Source organism: Perissodus microlepis, chromosome 1, assembly GCF_051167445.1.
Source record: "Perissodus microlepis isolate ML-2025 ecotype Zambia chromosome 1, ASM5116744v1, whole genome shotgun sequence".
Classification (NCBI taxonomy): domain Eukaryota; kingdom Metazoa; phylum Chordata; class Actinopteri; order Cichliformes; family Cichlidae; genus Perissodus; species Perissodus microlepis.
In genome coordinates, this window is record NC_140461.1 from 12,704,695 (window position 1) to 12,717,894 (window position 13,200).

General features: G+C 39.2%; 1 protein-coding gene across 1 annotated transcript in view; it reads right to left on the reverse strand.

The window, feature by feature from the left end:
• LOC146393521 (transmembrane protein 266-like) overlaps positions 1-12,998 on the reverse strand; it is a 46,660-nt gene extending 33,662 nt beyond the window's left edge. The window contains exons 1-3 of the mRNA XM_084930362.1: positions 12,112-12,998; positions 11,216-11,353; positions 487-678 (exon numbers count right to left, since the gene is read on the reverse strand). Of these exons, the coding sequence (XP_084786488.1) occupies positions 487-678; positions 11,216-11,229 (206 nt within the window). The 5' untranslated portion in view covers positions 11,230-11,353; positions 12,112-12,998. The remainder of the gene's footprint in view (positions 1-486; positions 679-11,215; positions 11,354-12,111) is intronic.
• Between the last annotated feature and the right edge of the window lie 202 nt (positions 12,999-13,200).

Here is a 13,200-nt window from a genome sequence, read left to right on the forward strand (position 1 = left end):
TCATGTTTATGCATTATGGCCAAATATTTTCACTTTGGTGATGTCTGTCCAAAGGACGTTGTTCCAGAAGTCTTGTGGTTTGTTCAGATGCCTCTTTACAGACCCGAGATGTGGTGCCATGTTCTTTTTAGAGAGAAGAGGCTTCCTCCTGGGAACCCATCCAAACAAGCTACACTTGTTCAGTCTTTTTTCTTAATTTACTATCATGTTTCTTAAAGTTTACTGGCGAATTTTTTTATTTCCATTGTATTAACACACACCTGCTGCTCTCAACTAGCAAACTGCCCAAACATCTGCTTTCACAGAGGTGGACACAATTGCTGATAATCAGTTAATCAAGCACATTTGATTAGCAGTACCTCGGTGAATCTTACCCTGTTAATTCCAATACAAGTAATAATGTTTCATGCAGTTTTTTATAGGACAGCAGAGAGTTTAGAGAAACAAATCTTACATATATACATATAAAACACAAGTTTCACTCACCCTTCCCTGTTTTCATCTTCATCTGCATTGGAGAGCAGCTGTGAGCCAGCCAGGGAGAGGTCCAGAGCTGCAAGGGGCAGATCTCTGTAGCCAAAACTCACCAGCTGGACTGGAGGAGCCAAGCACTGGTTCTCATCCTCCACCGGCTGGGAGATGATCTCCAAATCTGACAGACCTGCCTGCTCCACTTCGCTAGTTACATGCCAGCAACAACAAACAGACAAATGACATGCACACAGACAAGCACGCAGTGGAGAAAAACAGAAAAAGACAAGCATTATTTGAGAAATGATCACATTTTTCAGATACCTTTATCAAACTCATAATTTTATCATTGATGGCAAAGAAAAATTTACAGAGAAAATAGGCAAGGTTTGTTGAAGACCTATATGTATGTATCAAAAAAGTGGTGCAATTAAAATAATAATAATAATTATTATTATTATTATTATTATTATTATTATTATTATTATTATTATTATTTAAGTAATGAGCACCTGGGCACTAAGAGATGAATACTGACTTTTATACTTGTATTTGCTTTGTTTTGTTTTTTATAGTGGTACATGACTGAAACCATACAAATGCAAATGCTTGTCCCAGTTGAACTTTCAATTGCTCCCAGATTTACTTTGCACTTTAGTTTATTTTTAAATTTCAATAAGCACAACTGTTTTGAACATAGGCTACAGTTCTCCTTCTATCAGTAAAACTGTATTACCCGGATTACAGACATGTATAAATATTTTTATCACAAAATTGCTGAACAGACAACAATAACAGACAATTGGTGTGACAACTGAATAAACAATTACTATAAATGAAACTCCCCCCAAAAAATAATCTTGAACACTTTCTAAGATATCTAAGTGCCACAGATTTTATCAGTCAGCAATAAGGGCTTTGAACAATTTGACATTCCTTGCAGCCTCCACGGGGTTCATTTCAGCACCCGCATCAACCTGGAGTCTTAATATCTGAACACATCTTGGGTGTTCGGTTTAAGGCCAGCAGCATGTAGCCCAGCGTGCCCACAAGCCCCAGTTGTGTAAAAGCTGGGCCATCTCAGCAGAGCGTGTAGGTGAAAACAAACGCTGAGTGCAGCTGCAGACTGACTGTGTGTGCCCTGTGGTGTGTATTTTTAGACCAGAGCAGATGCTGGTGTATCATGTCTGCTGTGACGTCACTGCCTCTCTCTTTGTCAGCTGAGTGGATCCCCACTCTCCTTCAAACGTCAAAGGAAGTCAGAAAAAAAGGTGAAAGGCAAGGGGGAAATAGAGGAGTGGTGTGAGTGTAAAGAAACCAGGGGTTATTAAAAAAAAAAAAAAAAAAGCTCAATTACGGCTGGAACCAGACAGGCACAAGAAAAAGTGACAAATGAGGAGAGAAGACTAAAAAGGCTCAGGAGGAGGACTAGAAGTGTCAAAGCAGATGCAACACAAAAGTAAAAGTGATAAAAAGGAAGCGAGGTAGAGAGAAAGGGGTCAGGAAGGAGACGCGGGGAAGGAAGCCTGACAACAGAAAGGGCAAAGTGAAAAAGGAAATGGTAATGTAGAGCTGATAAGTTGATGAGGAAAAGAAACAATGTGGTAAAAGTAAAGGCCCTGTGCTCTATTTCACCAAGGAAGAGAATTGAGGACAGAGCAGGAACAAACTGAGGGAAAATGACATCCATCTTTTTAGGCTCTCAAGCTGGTAGCGACGTGAGAAATTTGGCCACTAAGCACAGGACCGACACTAAATTCTCAAAATTTTGCTGCAGAAGCACGTGATACTAACAAACATAAACCATCGTATGTCATGGTCGCACAATATTTCCGCCTACTCTCTATTTACATCACGGCTGAGGCACTCAAAAAAAATTAATTGTTGATAATGGTTGTGTGGCCTGGACTCGGATTTCATACTTTAGAGACTCACAGTTCCTTTTAAAACACTTTACAAAGTAGTACAAGAGACTTAAAAAGTCCACAAAGTAGATAATAAGTGGTGTTGTAGAGTGGTTAAGCAGAGAACAGTGCATGAACACAAATCTTTATTTTATTCTTTTATTTATTGGTGGGAGGGGTTTAAAACAGAGAGGGGAGAGCTGCAGGAGGATGGTTTTATATTTTGTAATTGTCTGTTTTTTTCTACCTAGATTTTTTACTACTGAATCATACTGGCAGCACTGTTAATCGTTAATCAGGCAAGCTATGACATCATTGACCTCTGTTTTTGTCAGTTGCAAATTTCAAAATAAGAAGTTCAAGATTTGCGGCGTGAACTGGGTCAATTTAGTTAACAACTTAAATCAAATGTCCTGCTCCTTTTTTTTAACATAAGCCGTGGCTTTTGTTAAGTGTATTTTTAGTGAGATAATACATGAAAGTTTTTCAGAAGAAAACTTGAGACTTTCTTGCATCTTTCTAAGCCTGGGTTCTCAGTGGCAGTCTCTGGTAACATGTTGTGTGGCCTGCAAGCACGACAAGGAAAGACTCCACCACTGTGTATTTAATTCATTCAACAGTCATGTCATATTATAACAGCACAGAATGAAGCCAACGGATCATGTCTCTTCAGTATTAACACTTCTGTTCACGCCATCATTGCAGACTCAACAGTGCCAACATACACAAATACAGCTGGAGTCAGAAAAAAAAACAGCCACCCAACTAAAGGCTGAAAAACCACAATGTAGCACAACAATTACACCTGCCAACATAAACCACCATTGTATAAACAGGAACATTACAAACACTAACTAAAAGTGACTGATGCATTTTTTTTTCTGCCTCTCTGTGTTATGTGACTCAGTGGCTCCGTAGTGTAGTGGTTTACATATTTGACAAACAAGTGAAAGGTCTTTGGTTTGATTCCAGGAGGATCCACAAATCACTTTAGGGTTCGATCAGAGAAAGAAATCTGGCATAAAACATTTGCCAAATCTAATATGAGGCTGTGGCTGCTGTGGCGAACCCTTGTGAGAGGGCAGCAGCCCAAAATAGCTCTCTCTAAACTGCCATTCAGCACCCAGAACTTAGAAAACCATGCTCTAAATCAACTTTTCAATCAGTTTTCTGTATTTGAAGTTCTACTTCATGTGTAGGGGGGAAAGAAGGAACTGCAAGAAATGAACTTGATAAGTCTGCAAAAGAACAAATCTGTCCACTTGTTTCCCCGTGGATAAGCATACATGGGTAGTTGGTAATAAATCTCTGGCTGTCGAGTTAGTAGCTTATCAGCATTCTTTAGGGCCTTCCGCATATCTGCATAAGACCAACACCATCATTAATCAATGCTAGCATAATACACCAAAGCTAATTATCAGAGAACTACTTTAATGTAGTTTTAAACAATAGCTCTTTGCTATAAGGTTTGGTGAAGACATATAAATTTCCTACATACTGAAAGGTATGCAGATGTAATGCCCAAACCCACTTTCTGATTTATAAAAAATAATATTAAATAGGGTTATATTTGTATCACCAGTACAAATCCAACTGGATTACAGTGCTACACCAAGCTGTTATCAATTTGTTGCTTCTTAAATTATGTAACTGTAACATGAAAAAGCAACAAACTGGAGTGTTTTTTGACACATAAACGTAACAAGAGAGTAACGAGAACGTTTGGAAACTCAACCACTCACACAGAAGTTGAATGAGTTACATTTCTCGTCAGGAGGTGTATTCTACAAGGATTATTTATGGGGGATGTGATCAATGACCCCAAAACGCTTTGTCTGTGTAAACTGAGGTTCTGGGAAAGACAGAAATAGACACCAGTCACTCGGAATAGATCATGATGTGTTTTTTCCACAAGGCCTGAATATAAATTACTTAAGGAATAAGTGAATCTTGGAATGTCCTTTTTTTCATTTAATCAAACCAAATTAGAGGAGAGAACAAAGAACAAAAACTTTTGCCAAATTCTTTTGATGTAGGCAGGAAGTCAGTAAACCACAACCAGATGAATTTTCCAAGCAGCTGTTCAAGCAGAAGTAGTTTGCTTGACTGATGAGAAGTTACAACCAGGAGCTAATAGCCACCAGAATAATGCACAGGCATGTTTTTATGTTGATACTGATATAAATAATGGTGAAGCCTTCTTTAATAAATAAATAAATAAATAAAGACCAGAGTTTCTGGGAGTTTCTGAGAACAGTGTCTTTGGTTTTTCATTATTAAAAGGCTTCACTTTCTAGAAGTGTTATTGCCGTCTAGTCTCAAAGCAGCTGTCCTCATCCCAATTTGAAGGGATGATTTCCCTTGGCAAGAGGGCCTTGCATTACTTTGACAATATTTATTCTTTATAGTTATGAATATATGGACTAGAGGTTATTCTGTTATTTTGTTGACTCGTGTTCAATAATGCAATATGTTTTATATGAGTGAAATATATGGATATTACATCATTAAAAATGAATAACAGACAACAGCTCTTTCTGCCCTGTTCATAACATGGCATGACTTTTAGTCTTTAGTTTTTTATGTAAACAAAGTTTTCCAAAAGTTGAAAAAAAGCACAAAGTTGTATCCAATTTTTGGGTCTTTGTGAACTCTGTGTTATCTGAGGTGCTGGAAGTTTTTTATATTCCCAATCCTGGTCTTTGTCTCCTTAATGATACCTCTGAAATCGCCTTAAAACAAATACAATGCAAAATGTTGTTCGCTGGATTCACATCCGCAAAGAAGACTATTACAAAGCAATGGTTCAGTCCTGACATTTGTATGGAATCATCCTGGATACGATGTCTTATCCGTGTTATTAATTTTGAACATACCACAGCAAAATTAAATAAAGCTCGACCCACGACTGTTGAAGCTTGGAAAATCTTCCAAAGTTATCTCCTGGAACAGGCAATAACTGGTTTTGACTTTGTGTTTTTGTGTTTTTTCTTTGCTGTCCCTATGCCTTGTGACCAATGTTTGCTTTGCTACTGCAGTTTACAGTTGTGCTGTATATGTCTGTACCCCCCCTCCCCCAACCCCGTTTTAAATCAATAAAATGTTGATCACAAAAAAAAAAAGCACAAATATCTATAATCATCCATAATCCATATCCATAATTGTAAACCTGGGAGAAGTTAGCAGATGTTTGCCTGAAGACCAGAGATTACATGTTGGGTTTTGGGTGTTTTCTTTTTTTAAAGGAGAACGTTTGTAATGCAACATCATTGTTACTGCTCTGTGATCAGTGTTGCACTAAACCCCAAAGAGATGCATTGTGGGGGGGGTATCTTCCATTATAGCACATGAGATGGAGTATACTGTTGTACTGTAAAATATGCCTCAGTGACAAAATCCTGCAGGCATATTTTACTTTGAGGCTGGATATGTTCGATATGATACCGTAGTGTGTAGGTCTGATAGTTGTTTTCTCCACTCTTTTCCTGCAAACAACATCTCATCCATACCACCTCTCATCCACAGTACAGCAGCAGGTTTGGCTGTTTTCCCAAACAATCAGGACCATACACATAACTACTCATGACAGACACAAGCTGTCCAGAGCCTAGCGGCCCATGTGTCTGGTGCTCTGCCTGGCTGGCAGTCAAGATATCAGGAAAAGGTGCTGACCCAGGCTATGGATTTCCACAATGTTCAGCAATTTTCATATCTAAGGGAAAGGGCTTTATCGTGAATTTTAAGATTTCTTTGAGAAATCTTTTCATCTTAGTTTTTCCTGCTTCACTCTGTGAAACTTAAAACCTTCCTGTGCATGTCATCTATTATAGTGTATGCCCATTTTATTATATTTATCTGGACTGTAAGAGTGAAAAAGTGGACCAATTAAGTTTACATCATAGACTTTAACAGCTTTAATAATTACACATATTACATAAAGAATTTATTTATCTCCTTGCGTAAAATGTCGCTTTGCTGCAGCTTTATTATAATTGTTTAATATTAAAGATGGTAATGTCTTCAGTGTATTAACATGAAATCCAATGAACCCAAAAACCCAAAAGGCAAATATACCTCTGTTTCTATCCAAATGCAAAAAATAAAAAAAATTCTGCTGTCTTTAATACAAATACTGACCTTTCCAGATAACCATGACGCTCTTATCTAACAGAAAGGGGCAATTGCAAAATTCTGAAATTATTTCATGGAAAAACTAACAAGACTGCAAACTGCAGAAGAGTACCCACAGGAAAGGAGTGATATTCAGGGGAGCAGGTCTCCCTGAGGGTGGCAGATAAAATTAAATAGTGGATTGTGGTGTTGTGGGCCAGGTATGAAAGGTCGTTGTGTGACAAAAGCTGCTCAAGGGATTTCACTGAGCAAAACATAAGGTCATGTTAAGTAACTGTGGGCCGGCGGCACCGAAGAGTGTTGTTCCTCAAACATGTGAAAGTGTCTCACTCATGAGCCTCAGTTTGCTCATTAGCAAATGTTAGCATTTTATTACACCAAACTAAGATGCCATGTTAGCATTGTGAGCATATAATAACATACAGAAGTCAGCATTTAGCTCAAAGCATAAACTGAAGCGCTATTGCAGCTGTAGATAAATTGCTCTTGTTGAAATATCTTTGTCCCGTTCCTCAAGAGCTTCCCTTCCATAAAAGTTTTGAAAAATAAACAGATAAATAGACTCAATTCGATTTATAGAAGATGGGACACCTCTGGGCTTGAGGGACTTTGGGGTTTCTCTGCAAAAAAAAAAAAGCTTTAAAATGTATGGAAGCCGACACTTAGAATCAATTTGACTTTAAACTCGCTTCATAATTGCATTTACTTTTTTGCAACTTCAATAAATCATAAAGTCCAACTACAAACTCTGAATTATAAGAAATACAATCTACTCTGTTCTGAAAAACCACCGCTACATTAGCAGTGATAAAGTGTTGTGGTGTTATTGGATTCGACATGTGCACAGGTAGTATGTAGTACGGAGAAAAATGTTGCCATAAAAATGGGAATTTGTGAAATATATGTCCAACATTGCTGTGCTTCACTGTGTTGATATACAGTGTAAACATACGCATCTATCAGTAAAATGAAACATAAAAACTGTAAGCCATCATTTCAGCGCAAACATTACATCAAGCACAGGTGCTACGCTGCCTATCACCTCCCCTCCAAAGGCCCAGTGGCAGCTTTGCAAATACACAGTCTGGGGGTGTAGAGAAAATATATAAACATCCAGGCGCACTTTATACAGAACCACACTCCACACTTTACGGCCTCGGTGGATTACAAAATCAACACACACATGTTAGACTGGGTTGTTTGAGGCCAACGCCTGAGGATCTAAAATACTCCCAAACTTGGCCAGAACACTGAAGAAAAAGCAGATGTTCACTGCTCTCACCAGCTGCTGTGGAGAACTTTGGAGAAGCTGGGCATCATTGTGTATTAGTGTTACAGACTCATCATCTCACATGAGTCTGGAACAGCCAGCTGTAGAGTATTTTACAAGTTATATCCTGTAGTAAGACGCAATACTTGAACCATATATATGTCTACATAAAATATATTCCATACTAAATACAACACAATATAGGCTTTTGCTTCCAAGACAGCAAAAGTCTAATGATGATTTTTAATGTTGACTCACAGACAAAGTAATACGCGTAAGGAAAAAGAAAGACAGAATTTATGATTCTGGCATCCATCAAGCCTTTCCAAAACAACAATGTCAACAGCCACCTTTTCAAAGCAGCAACTTTGCTAACAAATCTTGGTGTTTAACAAAACGTCGAGCTTGTAGTACCTGTCACTTCTGCAGAATTTACAAACTGCCTTGGGTAATTTCCTAGAAAACCCAATTCAACTTCCAGAAAAACTTGCATAATTTCATGCCAGTGGATATTAATGAAGTCTGCCAGGCACATTAGCTCATTAATAATATTGCAGATTAACCTATGATGAATTGGAAGACTGCACAATGGACTGTTCTGGCCCTGCTGTGACCAGTCTCTTATCTGACCTTTACAGATACAAGCAGCAGAAGACACGGGAGACACAGAGACCCTTGTGGGGCAGGACTAAGACAGCAGATGTCTCCCTCATAATGGAGAGGTCCATGGACCTTTTTACACTGTGTCAGTATCCAATAATAGATTATTTTAATTTCTACAGACACTTGAAGGAAAATTGGTCTTGAAAGCTTTAAAGGCTGGAAACACGGAGTTCTGTAGACTTGTGAAGCTGATTTTAACAGTGGTTTCTTCTGCACTGCCAAACGTAAGAGAAATCATAGGAGTGCATTTGAGGTGTCGCCTGTACATGAAGTATAGCTAAAACAGAAGAAACAGTTATGTCTTTTTCTTGTGTTGTATTTAAATTGCAAGGGGTGAACCATATTTACAGGAACAATTAATGCACCATGTGAATGGAGATTCCATGACCCAGATTTGTTATTGTGCATAGGTGCATATAACATCAGTATAGTAGAATGAAGGGATTATAAGGTCAAAGACAGCGTTTCTTCCAATAGCCCAGAAAGATATGATGAGCATATAAACTCCCACCCTCCAAACTAAAAAAGAAAAACTGTACAGCCTCTCCAACCTCCCACTAGCACTGCAATAACATCAGTGTAAACAGCAATGGGGTGATAAAGATGAATGGTCCCGTTGAGCTTCAAGGAACCCTCAAAGTTCCAAAAGGGAAAATCTAAACTAAAATGTAGTTTACTGTATAAATTATTTCCACAAAGTGAGACTCTGTGAACATGAGCACATCTTTCTCTAAAGCTTCAGTCAAGCTACAAACCTCGAGCATTGTTAGGTGAGAAAATATGGAACTGCAGCAAAAATAAAGCTGTGGTGGAAAGTAAGTAACTAGATTACACTTTTAGCTTCAATTCAAGGGGCGTAAGAACGAAATACAGCAAGTCTTTAGAAATTATGGAACTTTTAGTACATTTATGTACATATTTTTTAGACAAACTAACATAATTTTAATATTTAGGATTGTTTCTACACTCGGATTAAAAGAGAGTTAATGACTGCCTGAGGAAAGAACACATGGACACCACCAGATCTCCTCCATTAGGATGACGCAGCCACCTTCAGTTGCTGCTTGTTTGTGGGTCTTTCTGCTCTCTGCTTTGTATTTAATAACGAAAAAGCTACTTTCTTGGGTTGAGATCAGGTGACTGACTTTGCCATTAAAGAATAGCCCATTTCTTTGCCTTAAGAAACCCTTGAGTTGCTTTTGCAGTATCCTTTGGGTCATTATATAGCTGCACTGCAAAGTGGCATCCCATCAGTCCAATCAAGCCTAATTTGGCTGAATCTGAGCAGAGAGTATAGCCTATACACTTCAGAATTCATCCTGTTCCTTCTATCCTAAGTCATAACATCAGTAAACAATAGTGACCCTGATCCACTGGCAGCCATACAAGCCTATGCTATAACATTGCCTCCACCATATGTGACAGATGATGTGGTATGCTCTGGCTCATGAGCCGTCTCTCTCCTTCTCCATGCTTTTCTCGGTGTATGTTTTTGGGTTTTATCGGGTTTACTTTTTTATATATGAATTTGTGTATTTTATAATTATTACGACTTGCTTTAAATTTCGCTTTAACTTAAACCAAATTGTTATGAAGCTGAAAATATGTGCTAATGTAGAATCAGCCTTGCAAATTTGCCTGAAACATAAATGTAAATAAATCCGGTGACATCTCATCTTAAAAAACCAAGATGAGGTGGTGAATAGTGCACAAGTGGCTGGATGTTAAGAGCAATAAAAATATTAAATTTTTTTCGTCCTGCCTATAATATACTGCGTAATCATTAGTTTCGAGTGCAAATGTGGGCCACAGTCATCTGTTTTAGGATGCGTTTCACCTTAAACACAACATGAGACAGCACTGCTACTGAGAGCTGCTGAGCTGTGCTTCATATGGGACCATCAGCAGAACCGGTTCTCTCAAAAAAGCGCAAATGTAGCAAAGCTTTAGAGCTATTCATCTAGGTCAAGAGAATAAATGCAGTTGGTTACAATGAAACAAATTACAGAGTCATACTACCAGCAGAATCATGAAGTGACACAGAATAATAATTTTCAGCATTCTCCCATATCTCTTACTTTGCCTTCACACATTCAAAACATACACACAGGCTACAGCATGTTCCCTCAGTAATGCATCAGCTGTTCTTAGTACACAGGTTGGAGAGGGAAGATTAAAAAGGGAAAGCTTGGAGAAAACTGGGGGTGGAAATGTATGCTGAAAGAATTGTGGTCATTTGTAATGGTCACGGGGCACAATAAAGAATATAGTGGATGTTGCTCCACAGGAGATATTAACATAGTGACCTGCGTTTACGGTTGTAGAACAGACGCTCTATAGTCAGCATTGTGCAGGTGTGTTTGCATGAATCTGCATTTCAGCATGTGCCTGTGCATTCAGAGTGAGGAGGGTCAGAGATACCTCAACGGGCGCAGTGTCTGAGTGAATAAAGATCATTATTGTAGAAATGGAGATGGAAAACCGGGAAATGGCAAAAGAGGAAATCTTTAAAAAAAAAAAAAAATGGGCACACTGGGAAAACAAGAAGAAAAAGGAAGAGTGATAAAAAAAAAAAAAGTCTTATGTCCAGCTGACACAGTGTAGCGTTTATGTGATTATTTTCTGTCATTTAATGACACTTTGATTGGGGTTTTTTCTAAGACAGGAAATGAGTAGGAGTTCAGTTTTTTGGTATACCAGTTTGCAAATTTAACAGATAATGAGGAAAAAATAAAAAATCAATCAGTGGTCAAAATTGTGTGTACGCTGTACTTACTCAGAATTAGCCATGATCCTGGGTGATGGAGGAGATAGAGATGTGGTGGAGGTTGTCAAAAGGTTTCCACTCACTTCTGTCTGTTTTAGTGCTGCAGGTCAGCTTCCCACCTGAGAGATGCTGCTTTCATGCTGAACCCTGAGAAGAATACATTCATTACAGTACAGTACATAAAGTATACAAGTATCCTTTTTAACAACTTATGGATATAAGTGTAAATGTAGGTAAAATCAGCCACACCTCAAATTTCGAAATTGTGCACGCACACTGTTAAACGCTCTAATAATGCCTGTTTTAACACTGTCACAATTTTAATGCACTAATTTATTTACAGTTTACTTACTCTAAATTGTCGTCTTTCTTTAATGCCTTGGAAAAATTTGAAATTTGGCAGCTTGCTTCCAACACATAACTCGTGGCCAACACATTTTATTATAGTGATCTGACATTTGATAGTGTATCAAACTGGCTTTCCAAATTAAGCTTCTTCACAACATAGTGATAAATATCTGTTGTGCAAGCCTTGCAAGTTTTCAAAAGTGGCAATCAGATTATAATATTTACAAATATTAATAATCTGAAGTCTACATTTTGTGCGGTTATTTTAAAAAAAAGACTAGCAGAATCTCAAAAGAATACACAGTAAAACTTGTGTAAAAGTAAACTTTTGCTCAGTCATAAAGCTTTTATCTTCTCTTCTCTCTCAAATATTTAGCACTCCAACAGAGTTGGAAGCATGTCAGACTTCCCACGCTCCATCAGAGTAATAATAGCACCTGATATAAACCTGCACTGATTCACTTGCTGTCATGAGAGAAACTAAATGACAGTTGTGTGTGCAACTACTAACAGATACACTCTGCACTTACATGAATTATGTGGCACGAAGGACCTACCTGTGTGAGATTTACATTGTTGACGGGTAATTGTGCCTCCCGCTGCCCCCTTGCTGATAGAAATGTCTCTCTCGGCGGTGATCAATGTAAGTGAAGCAGCAGCAGGCTCGCACGGTGTGTAGGCTGCAGCTATCCTTAGCACTTTTGCATTGGACGAGCACCACCGCCGCCGCCGTTGCTGCTGCTGCTTCCGCTGCTCGGATTTCAGTGCAAAACCAAAGAGGGGCTGAAGCTCAAATGCAAGAAGCATCGTCACTCGGCAAGATCATATTAGCTGTAATTGTTATCAGAGCGGTGAAATAACGGCCCTTTAAGTGCAGCCTCCTCCTCGCTGAGATTGATGAGGCTTGATCCAGATCCAGATCCAGGTTCCGCTCCCCAGCCGAGGGTTTCCCCGGCGAGCGCAGCGGGGAACCCTGCGAGGGGAGCTGTCCAGGTGCTGAAGCGAGCCCCGATGAAGCCTCGGGTCTCTAACGACCCCCTTCCACAGCTGCAGCCGGGCAACGCGAAGCGAATTTCATCCAAAGGCCACCAAAACATTGACGTTTTTGTTCCGTAGACTGACAGTAGCCAGCGAATCGTGTGACATTTGCATCGCTCCGGTCACGACATAGCAGTCTAAAAATGTTGGCCGTGGGGTGGATGTGTGTGTGCGCGTGCGTGCGCGTGCGTGCGTGTGTATGTATGTATGTGTGAGAGAAAAAGAAAGCCTGAGAGTAATTTTTCTCAATTCCCGAATGAGGCCAATTTGAGAGCGGATTATCGCCACAGATGATTTTATTAGCTTTACGCCTGGTTGGTCGTCCCTCTCCGTGTCATGAGCGTTTTTTATGGTTTCCCAAAATAAAGATACTATGGGAATATAAATTGCCTTTACAGCAATTGGCTTAACCGTTTGTCATTCATCGGGATTAGCCAGTCGATGGTTAAAGCGCACATCAATCAGACTGAAGCGTCTCTTCCTTTATTTAAACACGCCTGGACGTGGGCTGCTGGAGATGTTATAGGCTGAGGCGCAATTTCAGGGTGTGCGCAAAAAACGAAAACCGGTGATCTAAATTAACTGTAGTTAGCCTGTAGTTACAACCG